The sequence below is a fragment of the Alternaria novae-zelandiae genome (genome assembly GCF_023758075.1).
Source record: "Alternaria novae-zelandiae strain BMP 2774 chromosome Unknown scaffold_16, whole genome shotgun sequence".
Classification (NCBI taxonomy): Eukaryota; Fungi; Ascomycota; class Dothideomycetes; order Pleosporales; family Pleosporaceae; genus Alternaria; species Alternaria novae-zelandiae.
This window is the reverse complement of record NW_026056976.1, coordinates 926,346-953,190: the sequence shown is the minus strand read 5'-3', so window position 1 is coordinate 953,190 and position 26,845 is coordinate 926,346. Positions and strand designations below refer to the sequence as shown.

Sequence of the window (26,845 nt, the reverse complement as noted above, 5' to 3'; positions counted from 1 at the left end):
TTCAAGCAGTGTGTCAATGGATAGCGTGGCGTCTTCGTCATATGCTTCGACTGTCTTGGTGATTTTCCATTCGTTCCCAGCATCTGTACCCGGACCGTCGTACGCTAGAGGCTCGGGGCCGGTAAACTCGTGGTAGGAGGACGGTGCTGCGACGATATAGCCTCGGGAGGCTATTTGACGGGCAAAGCGAGCAACAGGCCCAGTGACTTGTCAAAGCTCAATTAGTAGATGAAATAGGTAGCGCAGACGGATGATGGGGACACATAGGTGGTCGTTGAAGAGTAAAAAGATGAATGATGAGGTTCATGTGGTGAGCGAGGTAGACGAGAAGATTTGACGTCGAGCAAGCAGGCGACTATATGTACCTTGGTATATCTCAGAGAACACAACGACAGCCGGGAATTTGGCCTTCGGGTAGTTGGCAATAGTAGGGTGGAAGATGAAGACCCCTGGACGGCGAGCATACAAATTAGCCTCCGTGTAACAACCTTCTCGTGACACCCATGGACGGCACACCTGGGCACGCAGTAACATACTCATATCACCACCTGCCTTGGTAGGTACATCTTTGTGTGTCTCTATAAGGAGCATTGCGTGTTTCTTGTCTTGTTTGACCTGAGCGTTGTTTGGCTATTGGTAAGGCTGCGGCGTACGTGTTTGTGAAGGTGGTTTTGAGGTGGGGTGGTGGGGTAATGTTATGCGCACGGTCCAGGCGACATTGAAGCACATGCGATGCAGAGACAACCAGCGTCTCTATTATGCCACGAGGGGTTTGAGAAATTAAATGTCAGAACTGTGCTGATGCAAATGCCGCGAGTGTGATGAAAACATCTGCCATGCCATTTTTTATTATTGGGGTTGGCTTTTGCAGTTCATTCGACCTTCGCCGCGGTGGTTTCTACCTGACATGACCTCGGGATGCTGAGAGTGACAGATCGCAGAGTTGGTTTGCGGCTATGAGTACATGGTAGTCTGGGAGAAAGATATCAAGTCCATGTGACGACGTGCATTGCTGGAGGGCCATATCAGGGATCTGATAACATTTTCATGCGAGTTGGAATATCTACAAAAGCTTGTCCCAAACTACGGGTACCCAGTGGGTCAGTTCAGTAGTGTTGGTGGAGGCCGTCTAGGGGACACATGCGAGGTGATGTCAATCCCGAGCTAGACGGGGAAGGAGAAAAGAATAGCGACTTGAGGGACGGAGAGGTACGGGCTTGGTACGCTGCACCGAGAGGTGACGAAACGGTCGAGTGGGATTCATGAGGCCTCACCGCCAATGGCGCCAGTTCGGCGGCAGACTTGCGACGGTCGTGATGTGACTAGAGGAGAATAGCGAAGGGTTGCAGAGCAGACATGGACTAGCTGCACCGACAGTCGAGCATGCGATAGTGCAAGCATGCGACGTGTGCGCGAGGTTCTTGAGAGTAGTCATGCGGGAATCCCGTGGCTGGGATGCTTGGGCACCTAGTGTTCGAAGGGTATGAGGCCCAAAAACACCCAATGGTTCTGTGCGTACGTCGATGCCACGAAACGGGCCGGGCGGTGTGCTTGGCCTCCTGCTCGATGTGTGCGCGGACGTCACGCACACCTGGCCGTGTCTTGACTGCTGGATCCCGCATGTCGCACGGCGTTGGGGACGATTGACGGCAGCCACATCTCGCGAGATTCCTCCAGGGTGCGCGGCGCGAGCCAATCACGTGTCTACCAGCTCTTGACTTGACTTTTGATGCCAAACTCGACCCTCGAAGCTTGCACTCCAACAAGGCCGCTCCCCGGCGCTTTCACCGTCGTCTCTTGCTTGCTTGTTCCCGCAGACTCAACGCCCCCCTCGACAGCACCGGGCGTTCCAAGGCGGCAAGCCGTGTTGGGGAAGCCATCCAATTTCCCAGGTGCTCGCTCGACTGCCCGAGCCCCACCCAAGCCCATTGTCGAGCACCGTTGTGCTCGTCCCCAACGCGAAGCAGCGCTGGTTTGGTCGGTTCCTGTTGTTGCACACGCCCGTCCCGCGCCTCCGCTGCCGCAGTCGCCGCGCCAGTCTTTGGCTCGCCGCCAGTACTCGCCGCCTGGCCTGGCCGCGCTGTGTGTGCTGCGGATTTGGAAGCCCTGGGCAGCTCTGTCCTGCGCCGCTGCATATCGTGCTGCCTGTCCGCAGTTCCTTGCTTCTACCTCGCGCTCCGTAGGTCGAGTCCAACCCCCGCCGCCAAGACTTTCTTCGCCAGCATCCCAACCATGACTGACTCTCACTCTACTCTACCCTCCTCTGTGTCCCCAGTGCCTCGCTGACTGGCGCAGTACCTAGGTCGCCGCTACCGCCCCGGAGGCACCTCGTCCCCTCCCTCCACGGCCCTCGCACCGCGCCTTCCCTCCCAGTAAACGTCGTGTTTTGCTACGACAGCCCCGGCGCCCTACATGCAGCCGTCGTTGTCTGCGGCTTTCTCATCATGGATACCGAGGATGGCCACGTCTTCATAAGGGTGCGGTTCTCAATGACTGGCCTTGCTCGGAACATGCGTTGACACGGCTCTAGAACCTGGCTTACTTTGTACGAACCCACGAAAAGGCCCTCGCCAACGCCCTGCAACTGCAGCGGCAGATGCCCAAGAATGGCCAGGCCATTATCTCACCCTCGTCTCCCAACGGCCCCGCTAGTCCGCCCTCATCCTCGTCGTCAAGCGTCTGGGCCGCCGCCCTGTCTTTGCCGTCCCTGACCTTCACCTCACAGTCCATCAAGCCAGCCAAGCTCACATTGACGCCCCACCATCTCTTCTACATCCTTTCACGATTCGAGGAGCTCGGCATACCTGTTGGTCCCATGAATGTGCGACTGGAGAACATCCACACGGACGCTTCACCCGCAAACTATGTCTCGTTCCTCGGCAGCGCTCAGCGCAGCAAAACAAAGTCTTCCGACCGCGACTCCATACATTCAGTGTCGAGCGTTCGCAGTGTCATGTCAGGCATGTCCTCGCTTTGGTCCACCTTTCGCATTGGATCAAACAGTGAAGCCAAGGCAGAGAAACAGAAAGTTCAACTCCAAGAAGACTTGCGATATCTCTACTCTGCATTTACTAAGATTCCCTGCCTGAGGCTGTCTCCTGACCACAAAGCCCGTCTCATTGCGGGTTATGAAGAATTTCCCTTCGACACTGCCGTCCCTTTGTTCGCTTTCAAGAATGTCACTGCGCTTGAGATTCACGATGTAGACTTTCGGCAATTCTATGGCTGGGACCGCCTGGCCGAAAACCTTCGCAGTCTTACTGTCAAGCGAGCAGGTGTTGACGATCCCGCTGACCTTCTTATCAATGTCGTCTTGGACGACATGGACAAGCGTCGTAGACGGTCGGCAAAGACACACGCTTCTTCCGCGCCTTGGTCTACCGCAAGCCCGTCCGCCAAGGTTGGTCAGTTGGCGCCATCAGAATCTCCACCACTTTCCCCTACCTCCGCCAGTAAACAGAGCACAAGCCCAAGAAGCGCGGTCGTGGCGCCGGAGAATTCGTCCAAGACGCGCCAGCGACAGCGCAGTACCTCTCCCACGCGGCCCCCAAGCTCTCGTCATGGTTCGTCCCATGCCTATGGTCGAAGCACTACAAATGCACCCAACATCCGCCGCTCGTCTGGGAGTTCTAGTTCTAGCGTGCGCTCTACCACCCCAAGAGGCAGCTCCTCTAACCTCCTCTCCATGGGCTGGTTTCCTGCAACCAAGTGGCGCTTCTTGCGACATCTGAGCTTGGCCGACAATGCTCTGACCAACATATCAGTTGCAAGTCTGGCTCCCTTGGCAAACACATTACAGTCTCTTGATATTTCTGCCAATTTATTTGCTGAGATTCCTGACAGTCTTGCCAGCCTGACCTGTTTGCGCGCACTGAACCTGTCCAATTGCATGATTGACAGCTTGCACTCTTTGGGTCGTAACCCGCTGCCAGCCATCACGACGCTCAACCTTCGTTCCAACCGCTTGACATCGTTGGCTGGTGTTGAGCGACTGCTATCTCTGGAGCGGGTCGATTTCCGTGATAACAGGTTGACTGATCCTACAGAAGTTGCGCGACTGACTGGCGTTCCCGACATAACTGATATCTATGTCAATCGCAATCCGTTTTGCAAAACGCACTCCACCTACAGAGTGACCATTTTCAATCTGTTCCGCAAGACGCCAGGCTATACGGAAGATATTGTCATCGATTCTGTAGGACCTAGCAATGCCGAGAAGAAGCAACTCGTTGACCGAGTTCCCGAACGCCATGGTGTTCCCATCGTTAAGCCGCCACCCGAGGATGACTCGCAACCCCCGCGACACGTACCACCAAAGGTTGTCAAATCTGTCGATACTTCCTCCGACATAACAGGTGTGCTTCAGCGTACCGGTTCCCTGCAACGTACCAAGAGTGGGCGCAGTGCACAAGGTTCCCAAAAGAAGAAGAAGGGCCCTAAAAGGAGAATTGTCGAGCTCTCTCAGACCGACTCGCTGCAGTCGTCATCGCACTCTAGTTTGACAGGGTTGGCATACGAGGATACTGTCGTCGGACAAGCCCCTAAGATCACGAAGACTGCAAGCAACACATTGGCCACGGATACGCCCCGGCTTGTAGAGCCGTCCAAGGGACAAGTTTCTGGAGATCCTACCAAGAAGAGTATTTTAGAGGAGCGTACAGTCGCACACGAACCTCACACAAGCCACCAACAGTTGCCCTCAATCGATACCGCACCCCCGACCAAAACCGCCGATCCGGAATCAACGGAATTCGACGTCAGCGAGGACTTGTACAAGAAGAAGATCGAAGCCCTTCGGCAAGACTTCGGTAACACATGGCTTAGCGCGCTAGGAGACGAGAGCTGGGACACCACATCGGTCAATAGTTTTCCTTCGGATCGTGGGTATAGCTCCCCTACCATGCGGCCAACACTACCTCGTACACCGAGCCAAAGCATCGTTTCTGGTCGTACACTTGGCTGACCTAATTTCCCCCGATCTGTCCACTTGCGATACCCAAAACAATTTGTTCGCTTTGCCAGACTCGCACTGCAGCTTCCGGAAGCGGACGCTTTTGTCTATATAGTTTGTTCATCAATTCATTCACGGGGCTTCGGGCAAGGCGTTGGATAGATGTAAGTCGAATTTGAGCGTCGCAGTTTGTCACGCTCGTGGGACCGATCGAGACCATTTTCCGAGGCTGTTTCGACCTTATCGGCGGCATCTCTTCCTCTCCCTTGTCAACAGGCGGTCGTGTTGCATTTCTGCGTGTTCTCCTCTGGGAGCATAACGGCCATGTTCCTGGTTGAATGGATAGTGTAAGATAACTTCTATGCCGGCGCACTGTAGGTTGGTTGCCCGTTACCTTTGGCGATGAGTGCGTAGCTTCTTGTTCCCTTTGTGTTGCTTGTTAGCGTCGTCTACGTTCTGGTGAGGGAGCCCAAGGAAGAAGGCAGGCGTTGGTTGATCTATTGCATCATGAAGCGCGCATTAGCAGTGAATGCTCACATGACTACAAATACAATAGCAGTTTCCTCGCACATGGTGCACACGTTCAGCATGTATTGTTGACTACTGCGACATGTAAGATGTATGTAACGCGTGAGGTGCTGCCGGCGCTCAAGTGGGACATTGATTGGAGACGGCAAACACAGGCAAAGACTGGGTTGGAAACGGGGTGAGAGTGAAGGGCTTCGGCAATAGCTGGAGGAGTAGATACACCCAAGCCAGAAGCTTTGCGCAGATCAGAGACTCGCGAACAATTGCACCCTCTACAGTTGATTCCGCAAGGCAGTCGAGACGTCTGCAACCTCTCCCAGGTCCGACGCGCGTCTGTGTTGGGCTAGCACGCTCTGGTGCCAAGGCAGCCCCGGCCTAGGACTAACTGAAACGCTGCAAAACTACTACTCGGGCGGCGCGATCCTCTCACCACCGCAACCCAACCCGGCCTACAAATCAGCGTATACAAACACTTCGCGCGCGATCCCATAGGTATACTGTGTTGAGCAGTCGCACGCCGTTCGCCCCCAGTGTCCTCGCAGCCAGACCGTCCCCGCTTGCTACAGGCGGTGAAGTTACTCTTAGCATCCCACTCGACAGGCTTCCGGTCACAACAACGCCTCAGCGGCCCCCCCACCCACTGCACCGCACTCGCCTGCCCACGACGCAGCAGCAGCCCGCACAGGTATCGCCGTCTCAACAAGCACAATTGACCAGCGCACATCGCAGCCGCCCCACTCGTCGCGTGATCCCAGCTCTGCCGCCAGGCGCTTTTGAGGGGCTTTGAGCCATACTCCACCCGCCCATAGCGTCGACCACCCACGACCCGATCCGGCCGACTCTTTGAGATCAGAGGTACGTCGGCGTTCCCATTGGAGCCCCCAAGGCATAGGGCACTGCTAACACGCCCGGTGCAGGAGAATCACCGCCAGTGCTACGCGCAGCCCTCTCCCACCCACCCGCGCGAGGTCTTCCCTTGCACCTTCAGCCACCCACACCAGTGCCAGTAGCAAGTCCCAGCTATGGCCGAGAACGAGGTGGACCTGGACTCCATCATAGACCGTCTGCTCGAGGTCCGTGGCAGCCGGCCTGGCAAACAGGTACAGCTGCTCGAGACGGAGATCCGCTATCTATGCACCAAGGCACGCGAAATCTTCATCTCACAGCCTATCCTGCTCGAGCTCGAGGCACCGATAAAGGTCAGTCACAACGCGCAGTGCTGCGAAGCCCGAGATCTGGCTTCTGAGCACCTACTGACTGCTTTGCCTTCCAGATTTGCGGAGACATCCACGGCCAGTACTATGATCTGCTGCGGCTCTTCGAGTACGGCGGCTTCCCTCCAGAGGCCAACTACCTCTTCCTAGGCGACTACGTCGACCGTGGCAAGCAGTCTCTCGAGACGATATGCCTTCTGCTGGCGTACAAGATCAAGTACCCCGAGAACTTCTTCGTCCTCCGTGGCAACCACGAGTGCGCCTCCATCAACCGCATCTACGGCTTCTACGACGAGTGCAAACGAAGATACAACATCAAGCTGTGGAAGACGTTTACCGACTGCTTCAACTGCCTACCCATTGCCGCCATCATCGACGAGAAGATCTTCACTATGCACGGCGGTCTCAGCCCAGACCTTAACTCGATGGAACAGATCAGGCGCGTCATGCGACCCACGGACGTGAGTCAGGCTCAAATTGCAACTGCAACTGCAACTGCAGTGTCCATGAAGCGTACAGGCTAACAAGGACAGATTCCCGACTGCGGTCTCCTCTGCGACCTTCTCTGGTCCGACCCAGACAAGGACATTACCGGATGGAGCGAGAATGACCGAGGTGTGAGCTTCACATTCGGGCCCGACGTAGTGTCGCGCTTCCTGCAAAAGCATGACATGGACCTTATCTGCCGTGCGCACCAAGTTGTCGAAGACGGTTACGAGTTCTTTTCCAAGCGCCAGCTCGTCACACTGTTCAGCGCACCCAACTACTGCGGTGAATTTGACAACGCTGGCGCGATGATGAGCGTTGACGAGAGTCTGCTGTGTTCCTTCCAGGTAAGCTCTAGGCGCACAAGGTTACGTCGAACAGGTACTAATGGGGTATGCAGATTCTCAAGCCCGCAGAGAAGAAACAAAAGTACGTCCCCAGCCTTGGCAGCGGCAGAGCAGCGTCTCCTCGCACCAAGAAAAGCTAGAAGTAGCCATCACCACACTCATTCAGAATCAATACGAACTTCTCTTACAGCAGGTTTGGGCGTCGTTAGACGATGGCAATCGTTAGCCCACCCCCGAGACCCGATGCCGAACGACGCGAAACACGCTCCATCTCGATTTCCTTACCCCCTTTCAGCCATGGGCTTGCGGACGGCCGTTGGCATTTGTACACAATCCTGTCGTTGATTCTTGCCATTCCAGTACCGTTACACGCACACGACGACAAAGGACACGACGGTCGGCCCTCTCTTTCCCGGACGATTCAACGACGACGACGGTGGCTAGCCTTGGCGTTTGGCATGGTTGGCGGCGACACAAGAGGGCGGATATCAGAGCATTGTTTTATGTGGACGTCACAGGCAACAGCACTGGAGAAAGCGCGGAAAGGTCGAAGGGGGGAAAGACATGGTGGACAACATGGGGGAATTCACCGCTGGCTCGCGGCTTGTCATGACGGGGTGCGAGACGTCGATGCGATAATGTCAGTCGTTTTCTTTTCTCTTTGTGTCGCGTTTGAACAAGCAGCCTTTTGGGGATGAAGCATGTAAGCTAGTGTGGAATGGAGTATGCGTATCCCTTGCTCGTGGTTGGCGTGTTTGCCATGGTGACCAAAGTGGATTGGATCAGCGTGCGACAGTGTCCGTGTCAGCCACTTGGGTGTGGCGGTGCAGAAAAGCAGGCCTGCAGCAGGCAAGGGCGGGCGCGGGCGGCGGGATGGCCTGTGTGTGATTGGCGGCGGCGCGCGCGGGGGCTTGGGAGGCGATCTGAGCGTAGGCGCCCGACGCGAGCGTCGTCGTCGTCGTCGTCGTCGTCGTCGTTGTTTGAAGGTCCACCACGCAGTGTTTGTCAGACGCTCTTCGTCACGTCACTCCTTGTCCACCCCGTCGGCCGGCCGCGCCCTCGTGCTGTTTCGCTCGGTTGGAATCTGTCATGCCTGCGACGACATAGCACATTGCCTGCATCGCCATCTGCCATGGCCGAGTACTCGTACGTCCACGTTGGCCGAGCGAGGCGCTGCGTGGGCCATCGCTAACGTCCATTCTCCCACCAGCTTCATAGCCCACTCGGCCCCCTGGGTCCACGGCTCAGGTGCAATGACGCCCTCGCGACTGCGCTCTCTGTCGCCCATGCCCAAGAGCCATGTCACACGATCCATGTCGACACCACAGCTCGCCAAAACCGCCCAGTCGCAATCGCAGTCCGACAGCGACGGCATCAACACCATCCCCGACCCGCGCTCGGCCACTCCACAGCCGCCTCTGTCGCGCCACGACTCGACCGACTCGCACCCCGACCTCAGCCAGGAAGTCTCGACCCTCAGCACCAAGCTCATCAACGCCATCAATCACTCCACCATGCTCGACGATGCACTGCAGCAGACGAGACACGAGCTCGACGCCGCGCGCGAGAAGCTGGCCCACCTCGAGGCCCAGGTCAAGGCCCATGAGGCCAAGCTCTCCACGGGGCTGCTGGTGGACAAGGTCGTCTACGACAAGATGGAGAAGCAGCTGTCCACGGAGCTGCGCGAGGAGCGCAAACGCAGAGCCCACGCAGAAGCTGCCAAGCGCAAGACGGACAGCGAAGTCGAGGCCCTGACGGCTGCCCTGTTCGAAGAGGCCAACGTCATGGTTGCAGCTGCGCGCAAAGAGACGGAGGCTTCGGAGAAACGCGGCGAGCAACTCAAGCAGCAGTTGGGCGACGCTGACGTCCTGCAACACTCCCTCCAGGACCAGCTGCACGATCTCAAGGCCGTTGTCGAGAGGATGAGCTCTCATGGCGACGACAACGAAAGCCACGCTCTCACTGCAACCACCGCTCCGTCAACACCAGGCATCGCTCCGGCCGACAAGATGAGCAAGCTGTTCGAGGCCATGAACCTGACACCCACCACGCCGGGAACCGACGACATCAGCCCCGATCATCCCCTCCACTTTTCCCATCTTATCCATCCCGTACTACGCTCCGATCTTGCCGCTTTCAACGAGTTTCAGGACATGCTCAAGATCAGCGCCCGTTCCTCTGCCCCAGCAAGTCGCGCATCCAGCGGCAACTACAGCAGCCTGAATGTGCTGGGACTGGCATCACTGACCAACAGCTCCACCACGTCGCTGCCCTCCAAGTCGCCCACCTCGGCTACCAACTCACCTCGCGAATCTGTAGCCACTGCTGGTATGCCCAACCTCAAGGACGAGAAGTTCTATAAACGTGCTCTGGTCGAGGACATAGAGCCAACACTGCGTCTGGATATCGCCCCCGGTCTCTCATGGATGGCACGCCGCACGGTACTGAACAGCATCACTTCTGGTTCCCTGGTCGTAGAGCCGAACCCTGCTCCTCCATCCAAATTTCGGGTTCCCATCTTTCCATGCTCGCTTTGTGGCGAAGCAAGGAATGGTGATCAGTACGCCCGAAAATTTCGATTCAAGCCCTCCGATACTGAAGACTCTCAGCGCTACCCCTTGTGTGACTGGTGTCTGGGTCGCGTTCGGGCAACGTGCGACTACATTGGTTTCCTACGCATGGTAGCAGCGGGGCACTGGCGCGCAGAGACGGACGAAGAAAAGAAGTCGACCTGGGAAGAGAGTGTGCGACTTCGCGAACGCATGTTCTGGACTCGCGTTGGTGGCGGTGTGGTTCCTTCCTTCGTTCCTTTGCGAGATGGCCCACGCAGTCCCACATTCACGAACAGCGATGTGAAGATTGAGGAGAGGATGAGTGAAGAGAGCATCATGTCGTTTGAGCCTCGAGACATCACAGCAGGTGGTTCTGCTGCGTCGATGGCGAATGAGCCAAGGAAGAGCGATGAAGACCCTTTTCGGAGCAAAAGCGGTGATAAGGTCAAGAGAATTTCCATTGGCAAGACGGTCCTTTTGAAGCACAACGACGCTTTGACCTCAGAGTCCAAGACAATCGCCAATCCGGAAGCCGAAACATCGTCAGCCGAAGCTCACCACGGTAGTCAGAATGAGTCTGTCACTGCAGCCCCGTCAATACCCTCATTGACAGTGGAAGAGGAAAAGGATATTGAACAGCAAGCTGAAGCTCAACTCCAAGACGAAGTGAACAAGTCTCTCGATACCAGGAAAGCAACAGCGGTCTCTGAACAGGAACAGGAAATGACGAAGCTGGAGGATCCGCGCCTACAGCGTCAACGCTCCTCTTCGAACCCTGCACCTGCTGTGCCGAGCAGAGAGAAGGATGCCAGTGGCAGTAGACTTAGTTTGAGGATGCCCGGTACGAGCATGCCTGGTGCTTTCGACTGAGCCATTCATGATGCAGTAACTGGCTGATTCTTGTTGGGTAACTCGCTGTTTGCCGGTCTTGTGCTTGGAGTTTTACACGACCATTACTCTTTTATTCAATCATGTTACACTATCCTAGTTGACGTTTGTATACGGCGAGTAAGAGGCGAATGCTTTGGTTGTTTTTCTTTACTTGTTGAGCATCTTCAGTGGCTTGTTAGAGGGGTAGGTTTACGGACCCGTTACTGTCGGATATACACATAGCAAGAGAGGTATCTTCGCTGCTAGTTCTCGTCTCGGGATGGTGGGAACTTGAGTTTGATGGATACCGGGAGTTCTTCTGGTAGTCTTTTGTTCTGGTTAAGAAGCTTTGGGGGAAGGGTTTGCGGTGGGCAGGAGTATTATTGGTCTGGTTGACTAAACATGTTGGATGTGTGTCTTTACACATAATGTACTATAGCTTTATCTAATACTAGCTCTTGGAAGATAGGACAAGAAAGAGAAACGATGAAGAGTAGGAGAAGAAATATACACATTGACCATGTCCATCGCCTGCAGTTCTACTAATCGCAATCTGTCGTTTACTTCTTTGGTATCGAGAGAATTACAAGGACGCTACTATTCTTTCGGTTGCTCTACTGTTATGCCTACCGGCTCTTGGGTGGACATGTGCATCATCAGAAGCCGGGATATAAGCAGATCTACGCTCTAGGGACATGGACATGGCGACTGATGGCGCATTCTGCTCTGCGGATTGTATATAGTATTGATTCTGATAGCCCTTGGAGCGCTGTGAAGTCGAACTGTGCAAAAGGTTTGGCCGTAGCGTCAAAGACGAATGCCGTCTCACGGTGTGCCTTTCTTGTGGGCTTCCGCGCCATCCCTCTTAATCACCAAGTCCGCCTCGGCCCTCCCCCCTTTCTTACTCCCTACCAGGGGAAGCTCTTCTTCCATGTCATGCTGCACCACCATACTCTTGCCCTTGATCAACTGCATAACCATATAGTTCATGGCACATCGAATACCCAATTCCTCGCCTCGCCTCACAATCCAGCCGTTGAGATAGTCAATCTCGGTGTGCGCACCCTGACGCGTATCGGCTAGCATACTGCTCACGTTGTCGCTGGTGCGGTGTGCAACGGCCACAACCACGGTTTCAAGGCGGCCTGGGTCGAAGCGCTGGGACACGTTGGGAATGTATTGGAGTTCGGGGAGGGAGCGAATGACGAGGCTTATCTCGGATAGGAGGAGGCGCATTGTGCGGGTCAAGGCGTAGTTGTTCAGAATGGCGCCGTTGCGCGCGTCGAGGAGGGCGGTTAGGGGGTTTATGATGCAATTGACGGCCAACTTGTCGAGTTGGATTTGCAAGAGATCGGGGGGCGAGAAGGAGGCTGCGCTTAGTACTGGAGTGCGGAGGAGGGTGCGGAGTAGATAGCGTTGGTTAGGCGTGAAGGGGAATTTGGCGCTCCTTGGGGGTGGGTACTCTGGATTGAGTTTGTCGGGAGGGTGCGGGTAGACGGGCTTGCCATGTCTTGATGCGGAGAATCTTAAGTCGGGGGTGTAGGGCTCGTTGGCATGGCCGTCTCGTTGGTGGGGTAGGATGCCCAGCGAGAGGGTGCCGAAACCAGCGTGGACAGTAGTGAAGCGACTGTGTGGCGAGGCGTGCATGCCATGAGAGTTGATGCCGAGCATATAGTGTGGCCGGTGCTCAGGGTCCGGGAAGACGGCGGCGTTGACTTGGTCGATGACGCCCATGCCGTTGTGCAGGAAGCAGACGACCGAGTGGTTGTGCAGCCGGTGCTTTACGGCGGAGATGGCCTGCAGGACATGGGGGGCTTTGGAGCAGACGATGAGCGAGCTGATGGGCTCAGCAGACTCGCCAGGCAGCATCTGAGGGCCTTGGGTCGTGTCTAGCGAGGAGGGATTCAGGCCGACCTCGTGGCCATGGTAGCGAAGACGGGGGATGGCTAGCTCGGCATCGTAGCCGTCTCTGGTGTCGACACGGCCGTCGGTGACGAGGGCCAGGCGGCGTTGCGAGTCGTTCCATTCGTTCAACTTTTGCCAGCCCCCGAAGACCAGCGTTACTGGAGGAGGGTTGGGTATGCCGCGCAGGGCGTGGGCGATGAATTTGCCCACGTTGCCGACACCGATGATGTGAATGCGTCGGTCGAGTACAGGCTGTCTGCGATAGAAGCCGGCCGTGTGGAGGAAGGCTCTCGTCTGAGCCGAAGGCGCGGCGCATCGTGACGCTGCGTGTGGTATCCGAGGCCGGAGCCTGGGGAGAAAGGGTGAAACGGAGGAGAACGACAGCTTGAACGACTTGGGATTCCCATGGGCTTCGGGGCCGAGGCGAGTTAGTGAGTGAGGCTGTCTGCTGTGAGCGATCCGACGCTTGCACGTCGGAGCGCTCGGCCCGCTGCTTTTCTTTGGCGTGCGCATGCGACCGCTGCTTGACCTCCATCACCACCATGGACCCGCAGACCGACCTCCCCGACCTCGTCGAGGACCTCGAAGTCAACATCGATGAGCTCACCGCCGCGCTCGACCCTCTGCTGGCCGCGCCTCTTCACACGACCGCGTCCTCTCTCCCGCTCCTCGACAAGGCAGAGTTCTACTGCATGTCCGCATACGCCATCGAAGCTATTCTCTTCTCCGTGCTCAAGGCGTCGGGCGTCAATGCCACGCAACACCATGTCTTCAAGGAAATTGCCCGTCTCAAGCAGTACAACAGCAAGATCAAGCACATCAAGGACCGCGGCGTCATGGGCAGCGCCGAGGGCAGAGCGCGACTAGACCTTGGCGCCGCCCAACGCTTCATCAACCACGGCCTGGCTGGCAACGACAGGTACGACTTGGAGCGGCAGGAGCGCATGGCCAAGGAGAAGGCCCGCGCCCACCTCAAGGCTCAAAACATCAACAAGAAATTCGACTCCGACGGCAACGCCCTCGAGTCTACTGACGCCACGTCCAGCAAGAGGGCTGTCGATGAGCTCAATGCTCAGGAGGACTATTCGGACAGCCACGTCCTGCAAGGCTCCGACCAAGCAGAGCCGGCTCCCAAGAAAGCTCGCGTCGACGCAGCTGCCGAATTGCAACAAGAACCCGCGCCAGATACCGCCACACCGCAGCCCAAAAAGCGCCGTCGCCCCGCAAAGAGAGACAACAAGACAACAAAGACCAGGCAGGACTTGGACACAGTCAGCCTTGCAACACCCTCAAGAGCAGAGGAGCGCGTAACGAGGACGAGGAACAAGAGGCTTTCGACGCAAAACTCACAGGAAGACGAGCCTGTAGTGCCGACCCCAGATCGCGCGCCCAAGACGCGGAGTGAGACTTTTAGCGCGCTTCTTGATGGCTCGTTGAACCAAACCAAGAAGAAAGGGATTGGTGGTAAAGGAAACAGGAAGGGGGGCAAGGGAAAAGCCAAGTGATTTCATGGCCATGGGTTTTCACAGAGTCCATTGGGCTGTGCGACACATCTCGAAACCTCTGAATATTTGAATTCACTCCCGTCATACGGCGAGCGAGTGGTCGCCGTATGCATTGGCGAGTTTGTGCAAAAAGTAATGATACCCCCTAATCAAACTTCTTATAATTTCGACACCATTGCACGGAGTATATACACCTGATCTGAGTGCACTGACGAGGATATACCCCATGTGCGAGTACATGCGAAATCACAGATCTACGTTAACAGCATCATGGATGCATATAACAGACAAGTATAACATGGCTCATCAAGAGCGAGCACTGCGACAGAACCAAATTGACAGGGAGATTACTATTCATTGAGCTACTACGCTACTTAGGGGTATTCATGCAAATCACACCATCAAAACCACCATGTGACTTGCTCTCGCAACACACTACGAGTGAGATGGCAAAAAGACGACGACAAATCTAGTCCATGATGCCAGTCTTGCCGTCGTGGTCAGCGTCCTTCTTGGGGTCTAGAGTGTCTTGTCAGTGTCAATCCAACTTTCAACCGCATGGGGAAGACTTACTCAGCTTGTCCATCATGGATGGCTTGCCGTGAACATCAGTGGTACCATGAGTGCCGTGAGCGCCACCTGAAACGTGTTGGTCATGTTGCAGAGAAGAGTGAGGCTCAGCGTGGGAAACAGGCTCGGTGAGGGCCTTGGGAAGATCGCCACTCTCGTTATTGCGGTGAGAGAGGTTGTCACGGCCTGTTCCCTCGACCTCCCCTGGGACGGTCTTGACGTGCTCACCTGTGGTGTATCCTCCTTGGCCCATGTTGCCTGAGCCGATGCCGCCAGCGTTGCTGCCGTAGGCTCCTGTGTCTGTACTGCCTACACCTCCGACACGCGGGTCGGCCGAGTTGGCCATGTGAGAGCTGTGAGGACCAGTGGGGTCATTGTGAGAGTGGCCAAGACCGCCAGTGCTACCTACACCCCCAACACGCGGGTCGGCCGAGTTGGCCATGTGAGAGCTGTGAGGGCCAGTGGGGTCATTGTGAGAGTGGCCAAGACCGCCAGTGCTACCTACACCCCCAACACGCGGGTCGGCAGAGTTGGCCATGTGGGAGCCGTGGGGGCCGGTAGGGTCGTTGTGGGAGTGTCCAAGACCACCGGTAGTGCTATGGCCGGTGAGACCGGTTCCAGTAGTGTTGTATGCGCCAGCTCCAGTGCTACCAACACCACCGACGCGGGGGTCAGCCTGGTTGGCCATGCGTGAGCTGTGGGGACCAGTTGGGTCGTTGAAATCGGCAGTGCCGTGACCACCAGTCAGTCCACTGCTGTTACCTGAGCTGTAAGCTCCAGTAGTCGAAGAGCCGAGCCCTGTGCCGGTGAGGCCGCTGCCAGTAGTACCATGGGTGCCGTGGGACTCAGTATACTGTCCAGCACCATAACCGCCTGCGCCAGCAGTGTTACCGGCGTTTCCAAGACGGTCGGAGTCGACCCGGGGATCAGCCTTGTTCATCGTGTGGGAGCCGTGAGGACCGGTAGGGTCATTGTGAGAGGTAGAGCCGTGGGTAGTTGAGGACCCGAGACCAGTGCTCCCATGAGTGGCTGATGACCCAAGACCCGTAGAACCATGGGTAGGAGATGTGTACTCGGGGTTGCGCTCGCCATGGCTACCAGAAGTACCGAGGCCAGTGCTTACACCAGAGCCATGGTGGGTACCAGAGAAGCCCCCAGTGCCAGTGGTAGCATTGGAAGTATTAGGTACAGTAGGATCGGCAGTGTTGGCAGTATGAGAGCTGTGAGGACCGGTGGGATCATCTAGAGAAGTGTGAGTAGCTGACGGTGGTCTTCAGGCCCTCGGCAGTCTGCAGGAAGTGCTTACCATGGGTCTTGTCCTTGTGCATCACCTGGTCGACCTTGGCCTTAACTTTGTCCATCACTCCTGACATGATCGCGGTGTGAAGTTTGAATAAGAGGTGGTATAGATAGCTGATTGGGCTTGAATGAAGTTGATTAGAGTGTTGCGTGGGTGTGGTGGTTGTCGTTGCGTAGATGGTCACCAAAAGCAAGCGCTGGTGGTCTAATATATACACCACAGGCGAGGGCCAAAGTCAGAGAGACCCATGGTCCTACGTCATGCCTTTGCATCAGCACACGTCGTACAAACGGCACCTGGGCAGTCACTGCTCACATCCCTGTTTCCTACTTTGGTCTTGGCACCTTGATCGAGGGAAGTGCTGACCACGCTGAAGCCTACATTGACGCTACGCTTTCTAAATTGCTGATTTTATCCCAACGTAGGCTGCACATCCGCGCAGCTTTTTCGAGTATACGAGGCGTTTGGCTCTATCCCCTAGCACAGCCACTGGTGAATACCTGGCTCAACTCGTGTCGGACGTCATGCACGATGTGCCTGTTGTTTTCAAACGTGGCCATTGCAAGCCCCAACCGGCCATGGGTCGGTATTCTTTCCCTAATCCCTCAGCTTATACCTGCCGTGGCGTTCTCTCCTGTCTGCCGCTGCCACAAGATTTGGCTAATTACATCAGCCACTCCAGCGCTGGACCCTCGATGAGGGGCTTCGCGACGGATGCAGCTAGCCAATGTCCGGTTCGGTTGTGGTGGGGGCTAGCACGCGGCTGGCGCTGCGTCATTTTGCGATCCGGTGCATGGAAAGTGGGGAAGAGGAAAGCTTAGCCACGTCTTCAATTCCTGATTTACCCTGTCTTGCATCGGATTTTTGGTCCTTGACGCGTGTTTGTAGCAGATCTTCTGTAAAATCTTGATAACACCGCCACATTTACCTGGCACAATGGCCACGGTGGGGACTTTGTCAAGGGCCTAGAAGCGTGCGAATCCGGCATGGACTCACTCCTGAACTGGTGCCTTGGAAATGCATTCCTGAGCCATCGCCCATAGGTGGACTATTCTGAACTATTGCAGCATCAGCGGGACAGCAAATTGCCCTGACATTGCAATTACGCAGGATTCCCTGCACCTCAAAGCAAATGCGCAAAACCAGCACTGTATGACGTGCCTTGCACTGATCCGCTACCGTCCCAGCTTGCCTTATTGGCATTTTATACAATCAACATGTACCATCTCTCGGGTTTCTTCTCTCCTGCGGTAACAAGTTATCTGCTCAAACGACGTAGTTGGCGCAGGGACAGAGTCCGCGTTGTTAGGATTGGAGCTTGGGCCAAGTACGCGATTATGACGTAGTTTTCCACATTCCACAGCTTCACCCCACCAACACCTGGGCAAGGGAACACCACTTGTCTTCCATCACGACTCAGACGCCTTTCCCTACTTCCTAATCTTCTTAACCTTTCCGATCTATCCGTTGCAACCATGTCAGAGTCCAGAGTGAGAGTACCCGACAAGGTCAAGGAAGTCGCCAAGGAAGACTTCAACCAAGCTAGACAGCTTGCCTCAGAAGCTGTCCGCTCGGCCGCATATCTCTACCCTTTCAAGGTACGCGTCTGAATCCTTGCTACCTACATTGCATCGACGTTTGCCTGGAGAGGCCGGTCTGGGAGTGCTTTTCGGCCCTCTCGACCACACTAGGGGATTGCATTCAAAGCACAACACTGACATGACCCAAGGGCATTGCGTACTTCTTCACACACCGTGCTCTATGGAAGCCTCTCGCTGCGAAACTGGTCCCTACTGTCTCGCTCGGTCTTGGTGTCACCGTGCTCATGTTTGCCGTCACATACATTCCCCAAGTCGCACTTCTCACCCTTTTCAACGGACCACTCGCAGTCTTCACCACGGTTCTGCTCGTACTCAGCGAGTCGTCCACTATCTTCTCGGTTCTCAGCAAGAACTTCCTCATTGACGAAGCGCTTATTGATACCTTTGATTCAACCTTGGTCAGCCGCAACCAGACCACATTAGTTTCCAAAGAGCGCCAGGTAAAGTCGGGAACTGACCCTGTTGCGAAACTGGGCAAGCTCGTCTCGAAGCCTTTCGCAAAATTCGCCCCCAGCGCCATCATCCGATACTTCATGTACCTTCCGCTCAACTTCATCCCAGTCGTGGGCACCGTACTATTCGTCATCCTCCAAGGACGCAAGTTTGGTCCCACCGCACATGCCCGCTACTTCCAACTCAAGCAGATGAAGAAGCAGGAGAAGGAGCGCTTCATTGACGAGCGCAAGGCCGCATATGCTAGGTCGGTCCGTCTACGTGTAGTCATACTCAGACCACTAACCTTCCATAGTTTCGGCATCCCAGCTGTCCTCCTTGAACTCGTCCCGATTGCCGGAATCTTCTTTTCTTTCACAAACACCGTTGGCGCTGCGTTGTGGGCTGCCGATATGGAGCAGGGCGTTCAAAGCGGCGAGGCTAGCACCACGGCGCCGAACCTACGCCAACAAGCTGAACTGGCCAAGAATAGGCGGGAGTTGTGAGAATACACTGCTCTCGGTGTGAGGATAGATTCTTATCAAGTGGTGCTAATGATTTCGTCCAAGTGAAGTCGAGCCTTATGTTCGTTACGGAACTGATGGACGCTACCGATACCCGTGGAAACCTTAGTAGGCGCGAGGCAATCTGCTTGGTTGGCCGTAACATTCAGGAACTGTGTTGTTAGGGTGCTGTTGCCATGAACTGTGATAGCATTTGGCTCCACAGTGGCTTATCTAGTGACAACAAAAACCAAAGACCTTCTCAGGATATTGGTTACATAACAACACTGTGACGCTTTTATGCAGCGCCCGTCTGTTCATGTTCCACCCCAACACGTAAAAACTAATGAATGATCAAATTCTGATAACTATGGCAATCGCGAAAAGCGACTAAAGACTTTTTCACATCACTTTCCGTGGCAGCTTTTTCCTGCGATGAAGATGTGTGAACACACTTTAGGCTCGAACCAAGGACAACTCAAATGTTGCACGAAGTAATATCATCACCAAGAATACATTACAACTACCCTAGAGCAGACGTAATTTTAGTACTACCACAACATCATCATCGTCCACGTGGTCATGAACCCTGCACAGCTCTTCTCTCTTCGACACCCCATCTAAAAAGACGCTCTACTCTTCAGTACTAGGCTTGCCTCTTCCTAGGCCAAAGCAAGTCGCCATGTTGTAGAAGATATCAATGCTGTTGTATGTCCCCTGGAAGAGCTCCTGGCATGGGCCCATGGCATAGACAGGCACATCCGTCAACGAATGCACACCTTGGTCGTTCTCGACAGGCAGCGTACCATTGAGCAAGATACCGTCCTCGCCATCCTCGGGGTTAGCGTAGTTGTCGTCGCTATCCTCTTCGATTTCGACGGCGGGCTCGCGGGGACCGCTCTTGCGGACGGACCAATTCTCCCGACGATCAGGATCTGCCATTAACCCCTGAAACAAACTGAATCTGGGCTCCCAAGTCGACGGGAAGTTAGAATCTGTGTACGTCAGATTGCCGGTGTTGATGTATTGGGATTCGCCAGATTGCTCGTACGTCCCCACAGCATTGCCTGTACGAAGTCAGTTAATGTCTCGCAACAGTTCGTACATGGGTATTACTTGCGTTTCTTGCGGTCGACGTTTTGAGCAGCTAGATAGTGGGTGTCAACGGAGCCCATGACATCGAAGCCATGGCCGTGGTCGGCAGTGACAAGGATCAGAGTCTCCTTGAGGCAGTTGGTGGAGTTGAGGTGGTCAATAGTGGCCTTCACCGTGTCGTCGAGTTCGAGAAGTTCACCGAGTGCGCGATCATAGTCGAGAACATGCATCATCTTGTCAATGCTGGCGGCTTCTGACATAAGGAACCATCCTTTGTCACCTGAGCGGGTTTCGAGGATGTCAATGGCCTTGAGGGTCATCTCTTTGAGACCCGGCTGATCAAGAGCGGGTGTCTCATCTCCAGTAGGGGAAAGCGATTGGTTGAGGTTGTCACGGTAGACATTGCGGTCGAGCCACTTGGCCATATTGGAGGTGGTGAAGATACCGAGAGCCTTTTCCTCATTGCTGGCAGAGAGCAGAGCAGTGCGGTTCTGGATGATCTGATAGTCCTGCGCGGCAAACTCATCATAGTAGTTCTTGTCCTGATACGTGACACCTCCAAGTTCAGACGGGTAGAACTGCTCGGCGCCACCACCGAAAATGACATCGATAGGAACGTGCGTCCAGTTGTTCACACCATTAAGGTAGGTATCGACGATAGCTCCATACTGGCTACGGAGACGGGTGTGTGATACCAAGGCAGCGGGAGTAGCATCCGCAATGTATGCTGTCGATACTATTCCTACGTGACCTCCGGTAAGACGATGAAAGATCTCAGCAATGCTCTCAACCTTCGGGTCATCAAAAGGATCCTTGCTACTGTCCTATACTATTTGTTAGTAAAATGATGATGTATACAAGTGCGCAACGAGATGGAAGACACGTACCGCATAAACGTTCAAACAGTTGACTGTTGACTTGTGACCAGTGTTGAGCGCAGCAGCAGAGTTAGCGGAGTCGGTGATGAAGCTATCGATCGAGTGGGTCATCTGGTGGCCAACGACAGGGAATTTGTCCATGGCCATGAGAGATTGGTATTTGCCGTTGACCTGCTTATGGCCTATCAAACGAGCAGCTGTGATCATGTTTGTGGTCATCCCGTCACCGATGAAGAGAACGATGTTCTTGGCCTTGCGCTCCTCAGCCAGGTCGCGAACGAGCCAAGTAGCTTCCGTCTTGCTTCCATTGTTATAGTTGAGGGTAGCAGTGTACTCGCCAGGTTCGTAAAGAGCGATGCGGCGGTAGGCTTTAGAGGCAACGTTGACGAGGGTTTTCCTTGCCGCGTCGCGTGCGAAGAGGTCTTCGTACCATGTGAAGTTCCACTTCTCCAAATTGGGTTCTTCGAGGTTGAAAAACTCTGTTACTAGCTTCGCTTCCTCGCCCTTCTTTCCAAGAGTGAAGGTAAACTGCTCATCCAGAGGTAGACCGATGAACTCGGATCCGTTCCTTGGCTGGTGAACTTCTAGACGGATGTCGAAGTACTGGCCCGCAAGAAAGTCGGCCCTGAGTTGTGTATCAGCAATTGAGCTCTCTGAGCTCGTTCAATCTGTATGCTTACTGGTCAGGAGGGAACACGCAACCGAGCGTTGGGCAAGCTCCCAGACGGCGGAATGTCTGCGCGGAGACAGACCTGACCAAAAGGGCTGCAGCCACGACAGCTGAGCATGTACACTTCATAACGAACGCGATTGAGAGATCAGTAGGTGGGCAAGACTCTCAAAAGTGCGATGAACCGACATTCTGGGAAGCTGTTGCTCCAACCTTTATAAGCTCACAGAGCTTCCCGGACCTGCATACATGCATCAAGACGAATCAGACTATGTCCCGCGTATCAAGCTACTAGCGTCCACATTTCATACCCGAGGCATGCCTTCCTCTGCAGTACAAGGTGCATTAAGTGCCTTTTCCCGTCCCTCGTGCGATAACACAGCGCTCTTACTGCTCGAGAGGAAGACTCCGGCTACCTGGGCCCAGTCCCCATTCCGCTGGCCTGGTCCGCGCCGCGAGCCACTGTCATCATCGAGAATCTTAAGGAGCTGCCTCATTGGGAAAGACATGCACGTTTCTGCCAGTTAATGGAAGGCTGGAGGATGAGGACTTGGCGTGGCTTGGTACATCTTGGCGTCACGTTCCGCACAGCTATGATCTGATTCGCTATTCAATGGTTCTCTCGTGGAAACCAAAATTGGTATCCCCGTAGATTTTCCCTTGGCGATGGGGTATTGCGAGCGGCTGGGATTTCGATGCCTACGGTGTGCTCCGGACGGGGCAATTCCATTCGCCATCGTAGTGAGGGCCAGCGACACAACACGACAAAGCTTTGCTAGCCTAGCTCGTCGACGGATATGGTGCCGACGAGCTCAAGGCAGAGAGCTTGATCGCAGTCCGAAAGACTCGCATCACGTGTCAGCAACTAGGCACCGTGCCCGGCTGGCATGATTCGGCTGCGGTCAATCTGTCAGACCAACAAAACTCCAACATGGAAATTATGCAACTCCTTGTCTGCGCGTTAGAGCGGAATTATGTCGGTCGCATTGACACCTCGCACTAGCAACGTAGTTTGTCGCGTGCTCACATCCACCGTCGTCGCCTGGAACCCTGAATCGAATGCAGCCCTATGCAAAGCACCAAAATCCCAGGAAGCGGCGACAGATCGCGAAATGCAGCGGGAACCAAGGATCTCTCCAGATCTTGTATCTGAAACGCCGATAGGCATGCCTTCGATTGGTGTTCGACGCCAGGTGTCCATCAGGGTAACGTCTTGATCGGCTCTAGTTGGTGTCGTTGGGTGGTCCGCCGACGTCACCACTCTGAACCCTTAGTCTAAGGTTTATCGATGATCAGGTACAAAGGTACGCCTAAGCGCAGAGCGCATGTACAATGCCTTCCTTCGAACGCGTCTTCTTATTGCAAACTCTACCTAGGCCGGCAGCTGCTCAATATAGATGTGTTAGTGTCAAAGTACGACTACCGATCCGCGCGTTTCAACACGCGACTCTTTTCCAAAGTAGAGCACCGCCAAAAAAGCCCGCACAGCCGAACAAATCCCAGACCCATACGAACATGTCCAAAAGAACATCATACGAACGCTCCGAACTCGGGCATACGACTCTCAAACGCGCGAAACGAGTAGATGATAATCTTCCCTACGATCAAGTTCAAGAAGCCCTCGGTGCACAAGAGGAAATCAAGGTCGTGACAAAGGTAGCGCATTGGTTTCGTCCAAAAGATCTCCGCATTCAAGATAACACCGCGCTGTATCATGCTTCCGAGCTTGCCCAAAGTGCGAGCAAGCCTCTCGTATGTTTTTACGTCAATTGCGCTGCAGACGAGTCGTGGCATGGGACTAGCCCCGCAAGGGTCGATTTCATGTGCGAGGGATTGCGCATCATGCAGAAAGAGCTCAAGCAGTTGAACATACCACTAGTCTTTCTAGAGTGCGAGGATAGGAAGAAGATTGTACAGACAGCAGTGGATTGGATGCAAAAGTGGGAGATTTCACACGTGTTTGGCAACTTGGAGTACGAGATTGATGAGATGCGGAGGGATCTGAAACTCTGCCAAACAGCTGGAGATGGTATTCAAGTCTCATTGTATCATGACCAGACCGTTGTCGAGCCTGGCACAATGCTTACAGGTGCTGGGACACCCATGAAAGTCTTTACACCCTTCTTCAAAGCGTGGCTCGAGAGGCTGAAAGACGAGCCGGAATTGCTTGACACTAACCCTCCACCTACCGCGAATCCCCCCTCTGCGAAGAAGGAGCTAAAAAGCCTCTTCGATACAGTCGTACCCCAGCCTGCAAAAGACAAGCAATTCGAGTCGGAAGAAGACAAGAAGAGGATACGGAAGCTGTGGCCTGTCGGTCACGATGCAGCAGCACAACGAATGGATGCGTTCCTAAAGCAAATTGACCACTACGCCGCTACACGCTCAAATCCTGCCGCAAATAGCACGTCACGCATGTCTGCCTACTTTAGTGCGGGCATGTTCTCCGTACGCGAAGCACTGCAGAAAGTTGTAGATTACAATCGCGGCAGTACCGATTTTACCGAAGCCAAGGCATCCAATGGCGTCTACGGTTGGGTCCGAGAGATTGTTTTCAGAGAACTCTACAGACAGACAACCATGACTACACCACACACCTCCATGAACCTCCTATAGAATCTCAAATTCGACGCAGTAGAGTGGGAAGACGACTAAGCAGGCTGGGAGAAATGGTATGAAGGCAATACAGGCGTTCCCTTTGTAGACGCTGGCATAATGTTAGTTAGAATCCTATCACGTAATTTACTCACTAGCGTCGCCCTAGTAGTATATATACAGGGCTTCCTCCCTCTTACATAGAATAATTATTACATCTTTCTCTTCTTGTTCTATAGGTTATAAGCCTCTGCGCTACTGCGCGCGATTTAGCTACTTCTCTCTACGCTATAGTCGCGCGATAATTTCTAAGCGTTACTATTACGCGACCTAGTTCTTAACCTTCTAGCGTACTAACTACTATATATTTCTTTTCTTTTCTACTTGTTTTCTGCAAACTATCTTATCGCCCGCGATGTCTACTATTAACAGTGTTACCTCTACCTTAGGTAAGAACTTTAAGAAGCTTACTAGTTCTAATAACTACTAGAACTAGTCTAAGGCTTTTATTAAGGTCGCCTTTATCTATAGTTATGTAGACTACTACAACAATACTAGCAAGAACTCTAAGAAGCCTTTGCTTTCTACTTATGTTGCTCTCTATACTACACGTTCTTAGTCTACTACTAACCTACGCAAGAAGGCTGCTGTCTCTGCTCTAATTCTATCTAACGCTGCTACTAAGCTTACTATCTATAACTGCGCTCTCTAGTAGTAGAAGAAGTATAATAAGTCTATACGCTCTGCTATTGCCTTTCTTCGCGCCTCTATTAAACTATAGGTTTAGCGGGAGCTTAAGAAGCTTAACACACTTAACCTCTATCTTACGTACTACGCTATCTAAGCTAATAATAAGGCCTCTAAGAACATCTTAGTTAACTATACTTTATCTAAGCTAGACAAGATTGCTATAACTAATTCTGCTGCTATTTAGCCTCTTCTATCTAAGTTTAAGAAAATATTCTATAACCTTTATAACGCTAGCAGAACTCTATTACATTTATAGTTAATTAACAAGATTAATAAAGTTCTTCTCTGCTAGTATAACGCGTTTCTTAATTACTAGAAGCTTTTCTACTATAGTACTCTTATTACTAATAATGTCTTTAAGACCTACAAGACTCTTCTCTTTAACTACTAGAATAATAATAAGAATAAGTAAGATACTTCTAAGAATAAGCCTCTCTAAGCAACCTTAGCGGCTAACTTCTGCACCTTCTGCGTTCTTAATAATAATTCTAACAAGTTTACCTTCTCTAAGTGCAAGCACTATAGTAATGTTAGACACTCTATTACTACCTATTATTACGTTAGTAAGCCTAACACTTCTATATATACCTTCTGTAAGAAACTTAGTTATATCGCTGCTACTTATTACAAGAAGAATTGCTAGGCTACCTACTCTAACTAGTCTACTTCTAGTGCAGCTGCTACTCTAAACGCAGACCTTACGCTAGCTAACGTAGATAAGAATACTTTCTTTATTAACTATATTATTACTTCTACTTATAACCTCTCGCTTATATCTACTTTCTACAACTCTAATATTAACTACCTAGACATTAACTATACGTGTGCCTACTCTATACCTATTTCTAGTACTAACTTAGCTTAGAACTCTAGGTACCTTACTAGTTTAAAGAGGGCTAACTAAATAGTTAGCAGGCGTATAGGTCTAGATATAGTTAATAGAGGTCTTAATATATCTACATTTATAGTAACTACTTCTACCTCTATATCTACGTACTAGATATGTAATAGCAGTGCCTTATAATATATTACTAACAATCTTACTCTTTTCTCTAAGCTAGAACACTACTCTAAGCATATTAGAGCATGCAAATAAGAATTGCAGCTTAAGATTACTAGAAAAGATACTATTAAGTTTGTTGTAACTACTTAGAACAGAACCTGTATTATTCTATAACTTAATAATATATAGTATGCACCTGCTGCGTAGTGTAATCTTCTTTCTATTACCTCTTTTATTTACTTAGACCTAGGTTACTACACTACTACTACTAGGCGCGATAGTATACTCTTTTATTAGAAGTCTAATAATAAGAAAATTATAGTTGTACCTCTTTACGTTAGAGTAAACGTATATATCTTATATACTGCGCTCTTACCTAACCTTCTTACTATAGCTATAGTTAACTTTAATAACTCTATGTAGTCTAAACACTATTAACTTAGCTATCTCTCTCTAGAATATATGCGTTAGCTTACAAAAATTAGCTATAGCATAAAGGTTACTAATAAACAAATCTAGGCAAAGATAAAGAATATATGCTCTGTCTGCGCTACTACCTATACTCTCTATAAGGTTTTCTAGAATTCTGCGAACTAACACTATAAATACTTTAGTAAGCTTATTATAGTTAATACCTAGAGTTCTTACTCTATCTCTAGAATTAAAGAAGAGCGCTACGCATTATTTCTTATTAATAACACTATACGTTTTACGTAGGTTTAATTCTTTAAGAATAAGTATACTCTTGCCTAGATATTTACAAACCTTCTTACCTACCTATCTACTAAGTATAGCTAGCCTATTATACGTATTTAGTGTAACAACAAGTTTATATAGAGAATAATTACTACCTACTATAACACTTATAGTATTACTATAGAGCTAAGCGTACTATACACTTATTATTACACTAGTGCTGCTAAACGCTTCTACTACACTATACAAGAACGCACTACTACTATAATCTAAGATCTTACTTCTACTTCTATTATAGTGCAAGGCATTATTAACTAATATAAGAAGACTCTACGCAACGCTACGTTGCCTAAAGGTCTTTAGGTATTTGTAATGCAGAAGTTAGTTAATAAGA

At 52.6% G+C, this 26,845-nt stretch overlaps 8 protein-coding genes across 8 annotated transcripts; 6 read left to right on the top strand and 2 right to left on the bottom strand.

Moving 5' to 3' along the window:
- Positions 1–2,457: 2,457 nt before the first annotated feature.
- On the top strand, positions 2,458–4,963 carry J4E88_007805 (uncharacterized protein; the record flags this gene model as incomplete). Its single annotated transcript, XM_049401420.1, has 4 exons — positions 2,458–2,465; positions 2,653–3,404; positions 3,461–3,563; positions 3,667–4,963. The coding sequence occupies 4 exons, from the start codon at positions 2,458–2,460 to the stop codon at positions 4,961–4,963; spliced, it is 2,160 nt and encodes a 719-aa protein (XP_049253104.1).
- Positions 4,964–6,501: 1,538 nt separating this feature from the next.
- On the top strand, positions 6,502–7,666 carry J4E88_007804 (uncharacterized protein; the record flags this gene model as incomplete). Its single annotated transcript, XM_049401419.1, has 4 exons — positions 6,502–6,678; positions 6,753–7,154; positions 7,227–7,526; positions 7,580–7,666. 4 exons carry the CDS (start codon positions 6,502–6,504, stop codon positions 7,664–7,666), a joined length of 966 nt encoding a protein of 321 aa, XP_049253103.1.
- A 1,146-nt stretch (positions 7,667–8,812) lies between these two features.
- J4E88_007803 (uncharacterized protein) lies at positions 8,813–10,948 on the top strand (the record flags this gene model as incomplete). Its single annotated transcript, XM_049401418.1, has 1 exon — positions 8,813–10,948. The coding sequence occupies one exon, from the start codon at positions 8,813–8,815 to the stop codon at positions 10,946–10,948; it is 2,136 nt and encodes a 711-aa protein (XP_049253102.1).
- A 2,447-nt stretch (positions 10,949–13,395) lies between these two features.
- On the top strand, positions 13,396–14,358 carry J4E88_007802 (uncharacterized protein; the record flags this gene model as incomplete). Its single annotated transcript, XM_049401417.1, has 1 exon — positions 13,396–14,358. One exon carries the CDS (start codon positions 13,396–13,398, stop codon positions 14,356–14,358), a length of 963 nt encoding a protein of 320 aa, XP_049253101.1.
- Positions 14,359–14,827: 469 nt separating this feature from the next.
- Positions 14,828–16,301, bottom strand: J4E88_007801 (uncharacterized protein; the record flags this gene model as incomplete). The annotated part of the gene is made up of 3 exons (XM_049401416.1): positions 14,828–14,877; positions 14,932–16,170; positions 16,235–16,301. 3 exons carry the CDS (start codon positions 16,299–16,301, stop codon positions 14,828–14,830), a joined length of 1,356 nt encoding a protein of 451 aa, XP_049253100.1.
- A 1,402-nt stretch (positions 16,302–17,703) lies between these two features.
- J4E88_007800 (uncharacterized protein) lies at positions 17,704–18,767 on the top strand (the record flags this gene model as incomplete). Its single annotated transcript, XM_049401415.1, has 3 exons — positions 17,704–17,826; positions 17,958–18,529; positions 18,578–18,767. The coding sequence occupies 3 exons, from the start codon at positions 17,704–17,706 to the stop codon at positions 18,765–18,767; spliced, it is 885 nt and encodes a 294-aa protein (XP_049253099.1).
- A 630-nt stretch (positions 18,768–19,397) lies between these two features.
- On the bottom strand, positions 19,398–21,536 carry J4E88_007799 (uncharacterized protein; the record flags this gene model as incomplete). Its single annotated transcript, XM_049401414.1, has 4 exons — positions 19,398–19,728; positions 19,881–20,683; positions 20,747–21,362; positions 21,532–21,536. 4 exons carry the CDS (start codon positions 21,534–21,536, stop codon positions 19,398–19,400), a joined length of 1,755 nt encoding a protein of 584 aa, XP_049253098.1.
- A 1,386-nt stretch (positions 21,537–22,922) lies between these two features.
- On the top strand, positions 22,923–24,023 carry J4E88_007798 (uncharacterized protein; the record flags this gene model as incomplete). The annotated part of the gene is made up of 1 exon (XM_049401413.1): positions 22,923–24,023. One exon carries the CDS (start codon positions 22,923–22,925, stop codon positions 24,021–24,023), a length of 1,101 nt encoding a protein of 366 aa, XP_049253097.1.
- Between the last annotated feature and the right edge of the window lie 2,822 nt (positions 24,024–26,845).